Here is a 15617-nt window from a genome sequence, read left to right as displayed (position 1 = left end):
CAATCGGCACCCATACGGCCCACAGGCCAGCATATGCCAAGAACATACGTGGTCTAAGCAAGCACTTGAGGAGATGGGATCCTTAAATGGTAGCACTTCAAAAACAGTCAACAGACACTGTAATAAGCATTTCTGCCAAATGACATCAGATATCACCTTTCACTGTACTACAGAAAAAAGACATCTGAAAAAAGCATACAATTTTGAAATGCTTTATTTTTATGTGTTTAATGGTTATTAACAAGTCTATTTAATAAGGTTAGGATTCCAATGAAAAGTGTTTTCGTGAAAGTCTTCAGGGGTCAGTTGTATGTCATATAGCGGGGAGTAGCACTGAATTTGGCATAAGACTTAATGACCTTATTTACAGCCTCCAGGAAATCCTTCTCAGTAGCAATTTTTCGCCGTGCTCTGATAGCAAACATACCAGCTTCTGTGCATACACTTCTAATCTCAGCACCTTTCGAACAAAAAGAAAACAACAGGCTTATTAAAGCAGCCTAAACACACAGACCGGCAAGTACAGTAAGCAAGACCTTTTCACCTACCAGTGCTATTTGGACACAGTCGTGCTAACAGTTCAAATCTGATATCTCTTTCCACACTCATTGAGCGAGCGTGGATCTTAAAAATATGAGTCCGACCCTAAAAATAGGGGAATTAATAAATATTAAAATGGAAAGACATCACGAAATTTCAAGAATCCCTTCTCTAAAACGAAATGATTTTCTTACCTCCAGATCAGGTAAGCTAAATTCAATCTTTCTGTCCAATCTCCCTGGCCTCATCAGTGCTGGATCCAAAGTGTCAGGTCTGTTAGTGGCCATCAGCACTTTAATGTTACCTCGAGGATCAAAACCGTCCAGTTGATTGATCAGTTCCAGCATCGTTCTCTGCACTTCGTTGTCTCCTCCAGCACCATCATCAAAACGAGCCCCTGGGAAGACGAAAAATAAGCTCTTTGTGTCCACTCAGGACAGCACTATGCGTAACCCAGAAGTATTACAGATCTCAAGTCAGGTACTCCAGCTCAAGTGAATGTCTCACTTTTAAGCATATTCTAGAAGAACAGCCTACTTTACAGGAAAACTAAATTAGAAGGTGAATCTTTGAAAAGGACTCCTCATAGATATTTAAAAGGGGCTCCTTTCAAGTATTTTTTAAGTCCTCTTTGAGGAATTTTGTTTTTTAAATCACTCAAGAACACCTCCATTTCTAACACCATATACATCTGGATAAGGCAACAGAATCCATGCAAACTTTAGCACTCCAATGGTGTCTGACTGTATGTAAGAAACTGTCATATTCTAAGTTTCTCCAAACAGTCCTTAAAAATACAGCTACATCCATAATACAGAACTGTACAGCTTACATCACGCTGATTTAGATGTGTTAGAGTACTCTAGATTGTCAATCTCTCATTTCAACCAACATAGCAAAAAAAAAATAAGGCCTCCAAATATATATTTTCCTTTTTAAGTTGTATAAATACATATTGTTGTATTAAGGTATTATGTACACTATATAAAACAAAAAAATTAGAAAACTTTTAAATGAGATTAAAAGTATGAAGAAAAATTCTAGATTTTCTTCCTGCACACTAATACTATAAGTATTATAGTATTCCAAAATACTATAAAGGAAACTTCAGAGTCACAACACTAAATCGATACACTGTGGTCACATTATGGCTGGCCCTTGAAGACATTAACCACAGAAGCATCCAAACTCAACAACACTCATCTGTCTAAAAACAAGACTCGGGGTAACCTAACTGCAGTCCCCAAACAGCATTACAGGGTGCAACTATATTTTCAAGTCATTTTTGTCACTAAGTTCATTAACTGAACATACGCCAATTCCTCCAGCTATTAAGAATGATTACTCTTAAAGACTACTGTAACAGTTCAGGCCTCCAGAAGAGTAGCTTTCAAGGTCTATCTCATTTATGACTTACTTCAAACCAAACACCCATAAAATTAACAAGGTATGAATTATTCCCTTTATAAGGCAAGTGAACAGAGTCTCAGAGTTAGAATAACCTGTCCAGATCCCACAGCTAATATTTTATTTCATCAAATAGACGAAGCCAACAAGAACATTCTTTTAGGTATGTTTCATGAAAAACCACCACCAATTAAATTATGCCCCAAAGCTTTCTGATCACATTAAGTGAAGCTGTATCCTAAGTTAAGAGTTGTTCAAGTGTGAAAACAAGGGTCATGTGAATGAAATTAGGAAAAGTAATACAAAGATAAAGACTTGGAGAAATAGCAATGCTCTGTTTCTTTTTTCCTAATAATGTATCTCTACTGGTTATTAGATCTGTAGCTCCGACACGCCAGAGCTCATACAAGAGCTGGAATTAAAATTTTGTACAAGATTAACGTATCAAGAGAACTCTACACATATTACTTTAAAACACTCACGAAACCCAATCCTAAAGTAGTACTCTAAAATACTGCCCATACCTCCAATAGCATCAATTTCATCAAAGAAGATAAGGCAGGCTTTTTTTGTTCTGGCCATTTCAAAGAGCTCCCGAACCATTCGAGCCCCCTAATGAGAAAATAATTTAATTCAGAGTTGGTTTAAAAAAACTTTTAAGTACAGTAAGAAATTATGCTTCAAACCTTTCAATATTCCTAACAGTGTTCTCAACAATTATTACCAAAAGCTTTTTCAAAAAAAAAAAAAAATGAAATTTGTTACCTATTCCATCACATTAATCTCATTAGCTTCAAAACAGTATTAATTTCATGATTCTTTACCTATTAAATAGCCAATAACTTCCAGACTTGAAGAGATCAAATTAACAGTTAAATGCACCATTTCAATCAGTTAAACTTGAGGAAATAAAAAATGGCATCTGATTTATCACTTGGCATTTCTGATCACCAATTTTAATTTGTAAGTTTTGATCAAGGAATAAAATTATACCTTAACTAATACAGCTCCTTTACTAATTCTCATTCTAAGTATATGAGTTGTTAATGCTTCAGATGCAATATATACAGCCCTAGACTTCCTCTCTAATGAGAACATATATACACATGTATACGTATGTGTCACACATATACAGACAACTATGTTCTTTCTCAGTAGAATATGAAACATTGCCTCTGAAATAAAAGTACACTTTTAAATGCACAATTCACCACGTTTCTGGGGTCTTACACACCAAATCTGTAGAAAAGGTCCCAGCATACTGATTAAAAATTTTAAGCAGTTGTTTAGTTCCAGTGACCACAAGGAAAGGCTGGTGGCTTCTGAACTACTAATTACAAACCATCAATCAAAAAAATTTCAAGTCTCAGTCATTCAACGTGGAATTGATGAGGGAGTGCAAGGCAAGCTGAGGGCAAAGTACAGGCTAACAGCAACCCCCACCTCCCGGCGGACTATGTGTAATAACCCTCGGACACTCCTTGCTACCCAAGAACAAAGGAAAAGGGTTTATGTGCTTGCCATGGTAATGTGGGAAACGAAAGCAAATGACAAATTAAATTCCCTTACTGCCTACAGCCCATAGACAAGTCCTTGAAACCAGCAGAGTGACCTCCCTCTAGGAGCTCAGCTGCCTAGATGTACTTTGCTAGGAGCAAAAGTGAATCTTGGCTTAACAATATCCCAACCTCAAGGATCTTGTAAGTCTACTTCCTTTATCTCAACTGCCCCAAGATATATAATGGCAATCATACTTCAAGCTTATGGCCCCCCGATATACATTTGAAGGGTCTCATGACTGAGGTTTTATTAAACAGTAATAAATGGTGTTTCCCTAACAACAGCTAACCTCTCATGGTCTTGGAAACCTTATTTCCAAAATGCCAGAGACTTACTCTATCCCTGACCGCCCCCAACCTGAGGGTATATAATGAGTTACCCATCACAACCCCAGTGCAGCTCTTCCTGCCCATGGGTCTTGTCCCCACCTTTCTGCACCAAAGATGTCTTCAAGAATTCTTTCTTGTCAGCTCTGGACCCCACGAACCCCATCACCCCAAAACTTCATCAGAACTGCTATTCCACATTATAAATCTTCCATGGGGCTACATATGTTTTGATCAATTTACTTTACCTCACCAACGTACTTCTGTACAAGTTCAGATCCAATAACTCGAATGAAGCAAGCATCTGTCCTGTTAGCAACAGCCCGAGCACAGAGTGTCTTGCCTGTACCTGGTGGGCCAAAGAGCAGCACACCCTTGGGAGGCTCAATGCCAAGGTTAACAAACCTCTCCGGCTGTGAGGGAGACAGGATTTTTACATTTATTACTTACGTATGATAAAAACAAAACTACTTCTATATCATATTTAAATCAAAATTATTGACTCCATAATCAATATACTTAATAAGAATTTTACTTATTCTAAGACATAAGACCTAAACTAGACTCATATCAGTACATAATGCTGAACAGCTTTTAAAGGTATTTCTCCTTAACAATACATTTTTCCCTCTAATTTAAAAAAAAGTACTGTTTTAAAAAACAAAAGAATTATGGTATTTAATATTCCAGTTTTCCATTATCCTCCTCAGCTTAATTTGATTCAATTTCCTCTTGGTATCATTAAAACACATGGTTCCTTCTACAATAACTCATATTTAACATCTTGCTAAAGGTTACACCTCAAACTCCTGTCACTCAAAATAGCAGATCTTTCTGCTTAGAGTAGGCCTGACCACTTGATTTGCTTTCTCTCCTGGGACATACTAATTCACCACACCTCTATCTTCTACCCCCTCACTAAGGAAAATATAAAATTTTTAAAGCTATCTAATGACAGGCAATTTAAGTACACAGACTCAGCCACTTACATGAAGTAATGGGGTTTCAACTACTTCTCGAAGTTTCTCAATCTGTTCTTTACAGCCACCCACGTCACTGTATGTGACATCAGGTTTTTCCTCCACCTAAGGATGAAAATGTAGAACGTAAAAAGCCACAGGCTTTTGAATACTAGTTCAAATGTTCTATCCAGTAGAGCAGACCCAATACCCTAAAAGGAAAATCAGACTCCTAACAAGTAAGAATTTTAATAAAAATGGAATACATTGTCCAGTGTCCTAGAACCACTTGCTGTTATTACTTGCTATGATAACCAGTAAAAGAGACAAACCAGAAAAAGAAAGACTGATAAAGACTTTCTCATCTGAAAAACTGCTTAAAACATTTTCGCAGCTCTTCAGTATATGCCCACATATTGACAGGTTTCTAGTCAATATTTCTAGTCAACCTTTGAGATGGATGCAACTGTATTCAAAGTCGTGTCATTCCTTTTCCCTCCCGCATTTTCTTACCTGCATCATGGTAACCGTTGGGTCAATCTTGGGAGGCAGCGGAATGTGAATTTGATACTTATTTCTGTCCACACTAAAGAGACAAAAAATATCCTCACTCAATACATTCAAAAAATTTACTAAGTTAATTACATGTATCGTATATAACTTCCTTAATCCTAACTATCCTAGAGCAAGTTCTTCCTCTCCTTACACCATGTTACCTTCAACAGACTGGTAAACTCAACTCTAAAATCCTGCACTTCTTGGAGTATGACATTTAAAGCCCCAGTGGGGGTGGGAGAAAGGAGGTGGGTGGGAGGTCAGGAAGCTGATGCAGAAGAAAGGATGTCCAACTGTAGTACTCTACTGCACAGTATCCCTGTATTCTGTGGCCCCCAGCCCATTCATTCAAAAGAAAGCCAAGGATGTGAATGTGACGTGGTATCTTTAATGAAAGCAGAGTATAAGTAGAATCTTACCCAACCCTCATCCCTTCTTCAATGTCAGTAGGTGCCACCTGATCACTAAGGTCCACCACAAACTTGGCAAACTGCTTCACGTTGATAATGTACTTTGGGTCCTCCGAATCAGCATTGATGATCTTTGTACACCTAAGAGCAAAAGGCTTGATTAAAGAACCTAAACCACTAATAATGAATTCAAGTAACTAGATTCTGTCCTGGGCAAGCAGTAAACTGATGAGCAGGTGTAAATGAGAACTGCAGAAATTAGGCCACTATTAAAGACCTTTTTCTATGGAGTATGCGCAACCCCAAGGGTCCACTCCACTTTAGCTAAACTGGAAAATTTTCAAAAGATACACTGCCCTAGAAAATTAAACCCAAATATTTCAACATTAAGAAGTTCTCTATGGGCGCCTAGGTGGATCAGTCGATTAAGCATCCAACTTCGGCTCAGGTCATGATCTCAGTTTGTGAGTTCGGGCCCTACATCGGGCTCTGTGATGACAGCTCGGAGCCTGGAGCCTGCTTCAGATTCTGTGTCTTCCTTTCTCTCTCTGCCCCTCCCCTGCTCACGCTCTATCTTTCTCTCTCAAAAATAAAGTTTAATTAAAACAGTTTTTTTTTAAAAGTTCTCTAATTTTTTTTTAAGTTTATTTATTTTGTGAGAGAGAGAGAGAGAGAGAGAGAGAGAGAGAGCGAGCAAGTGGGGAAGGAATAGAAAGAAAGAATCTCAAGCAGGCTCCGCACCACCAGTGCAGAGCCCACTGCGGGGCCCGAACTCACAAATCACCTGATCATGACCTGAGCCGAAGTCGGACGCTTAACTGACTGAGCCACCCAGGTGCCCCAATAAGTTCACTCATTTCATTTTCTTAACTATGTTTGTTTATTTGTAATACTCTTCTATATCTTAAGTTACTCTCCATTTTATTTTCCCATTGGAAAGACAGTCATTTTACATCAAGTTAAGTAATATGTTTTCATTCTTTCCTGAGTTTATACTTCAAATCCATTTTTATCATTGTTGCTATTTTTAACTTAAATGTATTTTAATTTCTTTTTCTGTGTGACATGGTGAAGGCAAATCTGTAATACCATGTACATAATAATAGCAAGTAGTCTAGGGCGCCTGGGTGGCTCAGTTGGTTAAGAGTCTGACTCTTGATTTCAGCTCAGGTCATGATCTCAGAGTTGTGAGATCGAGACCGGTATCAGGCTCTGCACTGTACATGGAGCCTGCTTGAGATTCTCTCTCCCTTTTCCCTTACACATGCAGGTGCTCTCTCTCTCCCTCTTTCTCAAAAAAAAAGACTCAAAGATAAAGTTAAGAAAATCTCACAAAAGTAAAACAAAAAGACCAAAAACAAACAAACAACAACAACAACAAAAAAAAAAAAACAAAAAAAAAGCAGGAGAGAAAGATTAGTATATTAGTGGAGATATCCAGGAGGCCCAATTTCCAAAGAATAGAAGTCTGAAGTCTGGAACAGAGGACCAAGAACATGGGAAATCAGTAAGAAATAATTTCAAGAAAAACCACCACCGTGAAGACCAGGAGAGCCCAGCACCGTGGATGAAATGGATCAGTACTGAGGCATGTAGTCATGAAAGTTCAGAACCACGAGAACAAGGAGACCCTATGACTTTCAGATGAAAAACAGGTCACATGTACGGGACTGGGAATCAGAGCAACTTCAGACCAACAATACCAGGAGCTGGAGGACAATGGAATGCTGCCTTCAAAATTCTGAAGAAGGAACTCTGTATCAGCCAAGACCTTTTCAGACATACGTAGTCTCCAAATATGACATCCCAACTGACCTCTTTCAGGAAGCTACCAGAGAACAGAGCCCACCTAATGCGGGTGTAAGTAAACCAAAAAGACAAACTCATGGTACATAAACAACAGGAGAGAAGCAAAGGGAACCTGCAGGGGAAGAGGTCACAGGATGGTTGCGATTTCGTAAGTGGAAAGGGCCACCAGTAGTGCACTGAAGCAGGTTGGCAAGTGCTGGGAAAGACTTCTTCAGGAAAATGGACCAGAGAGAATCCTGGTGCAGAGGACACACCTGAGGCATATGTGAGAAAAAACCTGATGGACTTAACACTTCTGAAGATCAATTTAGTTGAGTATTTATATACATAGAAAACCAGGCATATAGGAAAACGAGATGGTTATGACAAGAAAAATAAAAACTGGTACAAGAAAGAAAAAGCAATCAGTTTATTTACTACTTGCCTCTTTATAAATAGCACTACTTAGCCACAGTTGTGAAATCAATGAATACTGATCTAGCCAAATTTTTAATGTAATTAAGGATGTAGGATAGGAAAAGTATCCTATCCTATTGGGAATGACAGAGGAAACAAAATGAAATCCTCAGGCCAAGAGATGATATCTAAAGCTAAAAAAAATAATCAAGATGTAATCTACAATACATAAGATTTTGCATTGTCCATAAGAATCATGAAGGTAGAAATCAAAATAACCAGCTAAAAATTTTGAAAAGAGATGTCTCTAAGGAAGAGGAATTGGGAAAGACAACTATTGTTATAGAACTATTTAACTCCTTAAAACCATGATAAAACTGAAAAATAAACCAAAATAAATGGGAAAGACAGAAAAAGGGAGTAAGGGATAAAGGAAAAGAGGAAAGGAAAAATAACCTTTACCATAGTAAAGAGATAAAATGAAAATAAAATTTCCAGTGATTAGAATAAAACACAGAAGAATACAATCTTGAATTGGGCTAAGGCTTCTTGAGCAACATTCAAACCCAAAAGGTATAACGAAAATGTTTACATATTTTATTTGCCTCCTAAAAACTTTAAACATTAGTACAACAAAAGGTAGCAACAAGTTAAAAGTCAAGCGACAGAATGGGAAAAAAATATTTGTAGAATATTAAAGAAAAGATAAATATGTACAATATGTAAAGTGCTCCTAAAAATTCACAAGAAACAAACCAATAGAACAAAATATGAATGGACAGAGAAACACAAATGTTTAGTAAGTATAAGAAGCAGCTATCACACCAGTAATCAGCACAATGCAAATTAAGATGAGATATTTTCCCCCACATGGCAAAAGTGTAAAAATTGATGATCACATATCTTATATTGATCAGGCAAACAGGCATTTGCCTCAAAACCTCATGTTAAGGAGTATGAACTGGTCAAATCACCTTTTTCCAGATTTTCAAAACTGTAAATGCCTTTGACCTCATAATTCCACTGCTAATAAGCTATACTAAGAAATAAATGCACACACATAGAGAAATATTTAACATGAACGTTCAATGTAGCACCATGAAGAATAACAGAAATTGTAAACAGACCAACATCTACAGAATATTACAAAATTTTTAGAAACCAAGAGAAACCAGGGGCGCCTGGGTGGCGCAGTCGGTTAAGCGTCCGACTTCAGCCAGGTCACGATCTTGCGGTCCGCGAGTTCGAGCCCCCCGTCAGGCTCTGGGCTGATGGCTCAGAGCGTGGAGCCTGTTTCCGATTCTGTGTCTCCCTCTCTCTCTGCCCCTCCCCCGTTCATGCTCTGTCTCTCTCTGTCCCAAAAATAAATAAATGTTGAAAAAAAAAATTAAAAAAAAAAAAAAAAAGAAACCAAGAGAAACCAGAAATAGAGGTACTAAAAAAAAAAAAAAAAAAAATCAGGATATGTTTCTTTGCATGCAAATATATACATGAAGACATAGGACGACTAAGAGGACCAAACTATTTTCAGTTGTAGCTGAAGAAGGGGCAGTGGGACAGTGAAGATGGGAAGGGAGGTTCTCATGTCTTCATCTGATCTTTCTGTATCATTTGAATCTTTTATATGATTATGTCTTTACCTACTTCTTGAATAATTACTGAAGGCATAAAATTTAATCCCAGATACTTCTGGAGAAAGCTTTATTTATGCAGAATGTGGAATAAAAAACTTTTATGAACTATTGCATTATACCTCGGATTCTAAAAAGTGCTTGAGCATACAGATAAGAATAAATTTCCAAGGAGTGCTATGCATACCTTGCAACCTGCAAAGGCTGTTCACTCTGCAGTGTTTGCTTATCTGCAGCCAAATCCCAGAGTGCTGGTGGGGCCAGGCCAGTATCAGATTCTTTGATACCTACATAAAGAAGGATAACAAGGTTCACTGAAATGTAATGCATCACCTTGAAGCAAGCTTCCACAGCCTCAGCACCAATGACATTTTGGACTGAATATGTGGCAGTGGGGAGTGTCCTGTGTGTTACAGTCGGCAGCATCCCTGGCCTCTAGCCACTGGATGCCACCAGCACCACCTCCCCTTCAAGTCACGAGAATCAAGAGTATCTCCAGTCACTGCCAAATGTCCTGGGGGAAAGGGATGCTGGGGCAAAATCACCCCAGTTGAAAACCACTGCCCTAAAGTAGTCACAAGCCAAAATCCAACACTATATTTGACAAATACTATGAAACTGCACCACTCAAGTTTCCAACTCATGAGCAGAAAAGTTTCCAACTACTGGGCAATAGCCCACTTACTTAAGCAATACCATGTGAGACCACATTTTTATTCGCTAAGAAATTTTTACTTGTTTATTAGAGTCTACTGAACTTGTCTCTGAGCAATAGAAACATTACTTGCTTAAAGGATGATGTTGCTTAACTGCTTAAGCATTATATTTGGTTGTAAAAGGTAGTGAAAGATTACTAAAGGAGATCCAATTTCTTAACAGACAGGAAGGATAGTAATTTTTTTTTGTCTATAATTCACGAAGGAATAACATCTGTATTTAAACTCCTTAGATGTAATTAACACATTACATTTAAAGATAAGAGACAAGAATAATGAAATACACACCAGTAAGCTCATTGATCTTCTTGAGAAGTTGTTGAATGTCATCTTCAACCTGCTTTATCTGCCTAGAGTAAGTGCTCTGACCCTAGGAGATAAAAATCACTGTAATTAGAATATCAAGACATCAACAATTTACGAAACTGCAGACAGAAACTTTTAACAGTTACAATCTCAATAGCTATTATTGTCCCAATGCTTGTGATGTGGAAGTAGAGAGAGTATATCATTTTCAGAAGTATTCCCAAACTAATATTTTTGCCCAAAGACACAATGCACTATTATGCAAGGTAACAAATGAAAATCATGCCTGAAATTAACCCAACTACAAGCCCTAAGCATTGAAACTTTCTACTTCAGATCTAATTCAGGTACATACATTTTAAATATAGTAAACATTTGTCTAAGTTATTTCAAATATCTTTCAATATAGCACCACACTTAATTACAAATAGTATAAAAAATGTATGCGCTTTGACATGCTAAATATTTGCTCTCTGATCTAATCTGGAGAGAAACTGTGGTATGTAACTTTTTTCAGTGAGGATTACAGACATTCTCTTCTAATTATTTTGGGAGGCTAGTACCAACAATAGTACTTTCAACATAAAACATCTATACTTGGTAGACATTGAAAACGACTTACGTAAGTTTTCAGCAAGGCAATATCCCCCTCATCCAGAGCTAAAATAAGAGAGAATACATGAGATTCAAAAAGAGGAAAGTAGAGCTAACAATTCTGTTCAATTTACATTCAGTAACTGAGTGAGAAAAACTATGCAAAGTTGTAATGATATAAATACAACCAACAACTAGTTCCTGGACTCCAGGAACTTTTAACTAATTGGGTGAAGGCAGAATTTTACAAAGTGTATAACACAGCTGCTGAAGAGTCTCAAAGGGATGTGACACAAAAACAGGAAGCCCAAAGAACAGAGGTTGAGAATCAAAATGACCTGGGTGCTAGCAAAGTCCCAGCAACGTCATGCAATTGCCAGGTAATGTTGGAAAACCCACTTTAAGCATCAGTTTTGTCATCTTTGAGAAACAGAGATAACAATAATTTCACCCTCACAATGTTGCTTTAAAGGTCAGATAAGATATGGATGAAGAAGTACCTAAAACTCTATACACGTTAATCATAATTATATGCAAGGAATAAATCTAGTAATACATTTACAGAATGATGGCATACCCAGAGAAATGGACAGATGAGATATTAGACCTCTGTGACTAAGTTTTCCACCAGGTGCCTGAGTAGCTCTGAGGTCTGCAGTATCCTAAAACACTTTCAAGGCAAACAGTAGAGTGTGGGATGAAATAAAGAGAAAATCTCTTTGGTGGGGGGAAGGTGGAAAAGAAGAAAAAACAGTGCTAGGAGAGGTTGAAGTTGTTTAGGAAGGGAAGAGAGAAAAAGGGAAAAACAACAACAAAAACACTGCAAGAATATTTTTTAAATAGCGTGTCAGGAACAAAAGAAGAAAAGAGCATAAAGATGGAACTAAAAGGGGAAGAAATCCTGTGAGCTCCGTGTGCGTATCACCTGCACTGTGAGGAGAAGTGTCACGTGGCGGTGTTCTCTACAGAGAGTAATTTCACATTTTCAAAATTACAACTCCACTTCCAACATTCACCCTCCCGCTTGTGTTTGTGTCTGTGGTAAGGTACACGAACAAGGTTATTCACTGCTCTAGAATGGCCACCAGATTGAAAGACACCTATATGTGCATCACTAAGGATTAATTATATGTATTACTACTCACCCAAAAAAGTGGGATACTATGCAGATGCAGACAGGCAGACAGCACTGACGCCTTACACATAACGATATGAACTTATCCCTAAGACACATTAAAATCCGAAAATGTATATATACAATGCGCTACATTTTATGTAAAGAACAAACCCTTGATATGCACAGAAAATGTCTAGAAAGATAACGCAAAATGGCAACACTAGTTGCCTCGGCGGATCATGCATGCACGCCTGGGGCCAAGGACCACTTTTTCAATGTGTCTTTTTTTATGCATTTAGTGTTTTGAACCATATGAATAAATTAGGTACTCAAAGGAATGTTTTTTTTAAAAAAGAAAATTACTTCTCAGGATCCTGACTACACAGTGACAGCACCAAGCCATCCCACTTGAGGGGGAGGAGGAGCAGAAAGAGGATACAGGTGACCAAGCACCACCAGGCAGGGAAACTTTTCAAGGCCTGCAAGACCAAGCAGGGTGAGTAACTTCATCAGGACCTTAGCTGAATATGAATAAAAATGTCGATCAGCGAGAGATGAATACAGAACTTGGAGTAGCATGAGGGACACAGAAGAGGCAGCCAGGGTAAGCCGGCTGCCGCCCCCGACGAAATCATCGGGGGCACAAAAGGGGCACAGGGCCGAGTGGCGAGCGGGACTCCAGCCTCTCCTCCGGGGCCAAGCCTGGCCCTGCTCCGGCCCGGAGCTCCTGCCTATGTCAACTGACCTCGGATGGGCTTGTCGTCCTTCTCATCCTCTTTGGTTTTCCGCTGATCGGCACCGAGGTAATCAGGCATTTTAGGAGCTCCAAAGGCCTCAGCTCTTAGGTGATTACACAGCACCTCTCTCGCTTCCGGTGGTGCCGCTCCTTCCTTTCCTCACCGGAAGTAAGCTGAGCTCTACGGACCCTTTTACTCTGCGCACGAGAACCGGAAGGGAGCCCCGGGAGGCGGGCTCGTGTCCTGCTCCCGGTTCCGTGGTCTAGGAAGAATTCCCTGTGGGAGGGGGACGCGGGTGGTCCCTGGCCCCTCACCATGGGGAGATTCCCTGAGCGACGGCCTTTTAAGACCAACCGTGGCTCAGTCCTGACCGTAAATCCTAATTTAGTCATTCATTTACTGTTCACTCTTGGGTAACTTCGTTACTCTCTCTGCTTTAATTTTTCCTTTGCCTCGCAGCATTGTGGAGGCTTTAAACAACTAGTGTTTTCAGAGGCGCCTGGGTGGCGCAGTCGGTTAAGCGTCCGACTTCAACCAGGTCACGATCTCGCGGTCCGTGAGTTCGAGCCCCGCGTCAGGCTCTGGGCTGATGGCTCAGAGCCTGGAGCCTGTTTCCGATTCTGTGTCTCCCTCTCTCTCTGCCCCTCGCCCGTTCATGCTCTGTCTCTCTCTGTCCCAAAAATAAATAAACGTTGAAAAAAAAAAATAAACAACTAGTGTTTTCAAAGTATCTGACATATTAGATACGCATTAAGTAGTGGCTAGATCTACGAATACAGTGAAGAGATATGGAAGTTGTTCCTTAATTTGATGTTAGCATGGGATGAGGAGATGAAGAGTTTCAATTTTTGAGCCCCCTGCCAAAGAAGAGTGGTGCCTCAGATACAGGGAAGTCCAGGAAAAGAGCAGGTTTTGAAATAAATTCGTTTAGGAGGCAAACAGGAATTGATAAATAACTGTAGAATTTGGAAATGAAAAGTCTGACCCTTCTTTGTGTTAAAGGACTCAGTGCATAGTGGAGAGACAACCTACTGGATGGGGAAAGTATTTGCACGTCATATATCTGGTAAGGGATTAATATCCTGAGTATATGAAGAACTACCAATCAACAAGAAAACAACCCCATTTTATTTTTTCAACATTTATTTTTAAGAGAGAGAGACAGAGTGTGAGCAGGTGAGGGGCAGAGAGAGAGAGAGAGAGAGAGAGAGAGAGAGAGAATCTGAAGCAGGCTCCAGGCTCTGAGCTATCAACACAGAGTCTGATAAGTGGCTCAAACTCCCAAACCATGAAATCATTACCGAGCTGGAAGTGGGAGGCTTAACCGGTTGAGCCACCCAGGCGCCCCAGAAAACAGCCCCATTTTAAAAATAGGGAATGGACTTGAGTAGAAATCTCCCCAAAGAAGGTATACAAATGGCCAGCAAGCGTATAAAAAAAGATGCTCAACACCACTAGCCATTTTCATTTCAAAACCATGAAATAGTGCCTTAGACCCATTAGAATGGCTATTATCAAAAAGCGGGGGTGAGGAGAAAGAAACTGTTGGTGAGGATGTGAAGAAAAGGAAACCTATACTGTTGGTGGCAATATAAAATGGTGTAACCTCTATGAAAAATAGTATGGCTGTTCCTCAAAAAATTAAAAGTAGAATTACCATATGATCCAGCAAATTCAGTTCTGGATATACTCAGAAGAATGGAAAGCCAGGTCTCAAAAAAATTTATATCCCCGTGGTCATAGCAGCATTAGCCACAATAGCCAAAAGGTGGAAGCAACCCCATTGGCAGACAAATGGATAAGTAAAATGTGCATACAATGGAGTATTATTCAGCCTTAAAAAGGAAAGAAATTCTGACACATTAGAATTGTGAAGACACTATGCTAAGTAATTAGCCTGTCCCCAAAAGGCAAATAGTGTATGATTCCACTTATATGAGGTACCCAAAGTAGTCAAATTCATAAAGACAGAAATTAGAATGGTGATTTCCAGAGACTGAGGAGAGGTAGAAATGGAGGCTTGTTACTTAATGGGTACAGAGTTTCAATTTTGCAAGATTAAGATTTTTGAAAATGGTATTTCAACAAAACAAACGTATTTAACACTACTGAACTGCACACTGAAAAATGGTTAGTATGTGAATTTCATGTTAAGTGTATTTTATCACAATAAAAAAAAAAAAAACCTATGACCTTAGAGGTCATTGTAAGACCACATGGGGTAGGTTGGGGGCGGGGCGGAGAATGGATGAGAATGGTGTAAGAATAAAATTAAGAAAGTGGAGTCAGGTTACTTTGAGCCTTAGAGCCTGTTTTAACAAGTGGTTGCATTAATAAAGAAAGGGGTTGGGAAACCTGGGTGGCTTAGTTGGTGAAGCAACCCACCTGGGCTGAAGTCATGATCTCACAGTTTGTGATTTTGAGCCCTGTATCAGGTGGGCTCTCTCCTGTCAGGGCTCTAGCCCAGAGTCTGCTTTGGATCCTTTGCGTCCCTCTCTCTCTCTACCCCTCCCCTGCTCTCTCTCTCTCAAAAAAAAAAAAAAAAAAAAAAAAA

At 39.2% G+C, this 15617-nt stretch overlaps 1 protein-coding gene and 1 long non-coding RNA gene across 2 annotated transcripts; one reads left to right on the top strand and one right to left on the bottom strand.

The window, feature by feature from the left end:
• Positions 1-196: 196 nt before the first annotated feature.
• On the bottom strand, positions 197-13230 carry PSMC2 (proteasome 26S subunit, ATPase 2). Its single transcript, XM_040472862.1, has 12 exons — positions 13072-13230; positions 11238-11275; positions 10598-10679; positions 9781-9880; positions 5767-5898; positions 5306-5378; positions 4823-4918; positions 4082-4246; positions 2472-2559; positions 735-937; positions 549-645; positions 197-460 (listed from the first exon to the last, which is right to left on the bottom strand). The coding sequence occupies exons 1-12, from the start codon at positions 13139-13141 to the stop codon at positions 303-305; spliced, it is 1302 nt and encodes a 433-aa protein (XP_040328796.1). The 5' UTR covers positions 13142-13230; the 3' UTR covers positions 197-302.
• LOC121028843 (uncharacterized) lies at positions 1507-15543 on the top strand. The gene is made up of 3 exons (XR_005789462.1): positions 1507-1612; positions 12761-12767; positions 15531-15543. It is a non-coding gene; the product is annotated as an uncharacterized LOC121028843 (long non-coding RNA).
• Positions 15544-15617: the final 74 nt, after the last annotated feature.

This window comes from Herpailurus yagouaroundi, unplaced genomic scaffold, assembly GCF_014898765.1.
Source record: "Herpailurus yagouaroundi ecotype Mexico unplaced genomic scaffold, PumYag 100, whole genome shotgun sequence".
NCBI lineage: Eukaryota > Metazoa > Chordata > Mammalia > Carnivora > Felidae > Herpailurus > Herpailurus yagouaroundi.
Note: the sequence above shows the minus strand (reverse complement) of the source record. Positions and strands in the feature narration are given on the sequence as shown.

Coding starts and splice junctions, on each gene's coding strand:
- PSMC2 (XM_040472862.1), bottom strand. CDS start 13,141: ATGCCTGATTACCTCGGTGCCGATCAGCGGAAAACCAAAGAGGATGAG. Junction 2,560..4,081: donor TACAGAAGTACGTTGGTGAG/GTAAAGTAAATT, acceptor TTTTCTCATTAG/GGGGCTCGAATGGTTCGGGA. Junction 646..734: donor TTAGCTTACCTGATCTGGAG/GTAAGAAAATCA, acceptor CCCTATTTTTAG/GGTCGGACTCATATTTTTAA.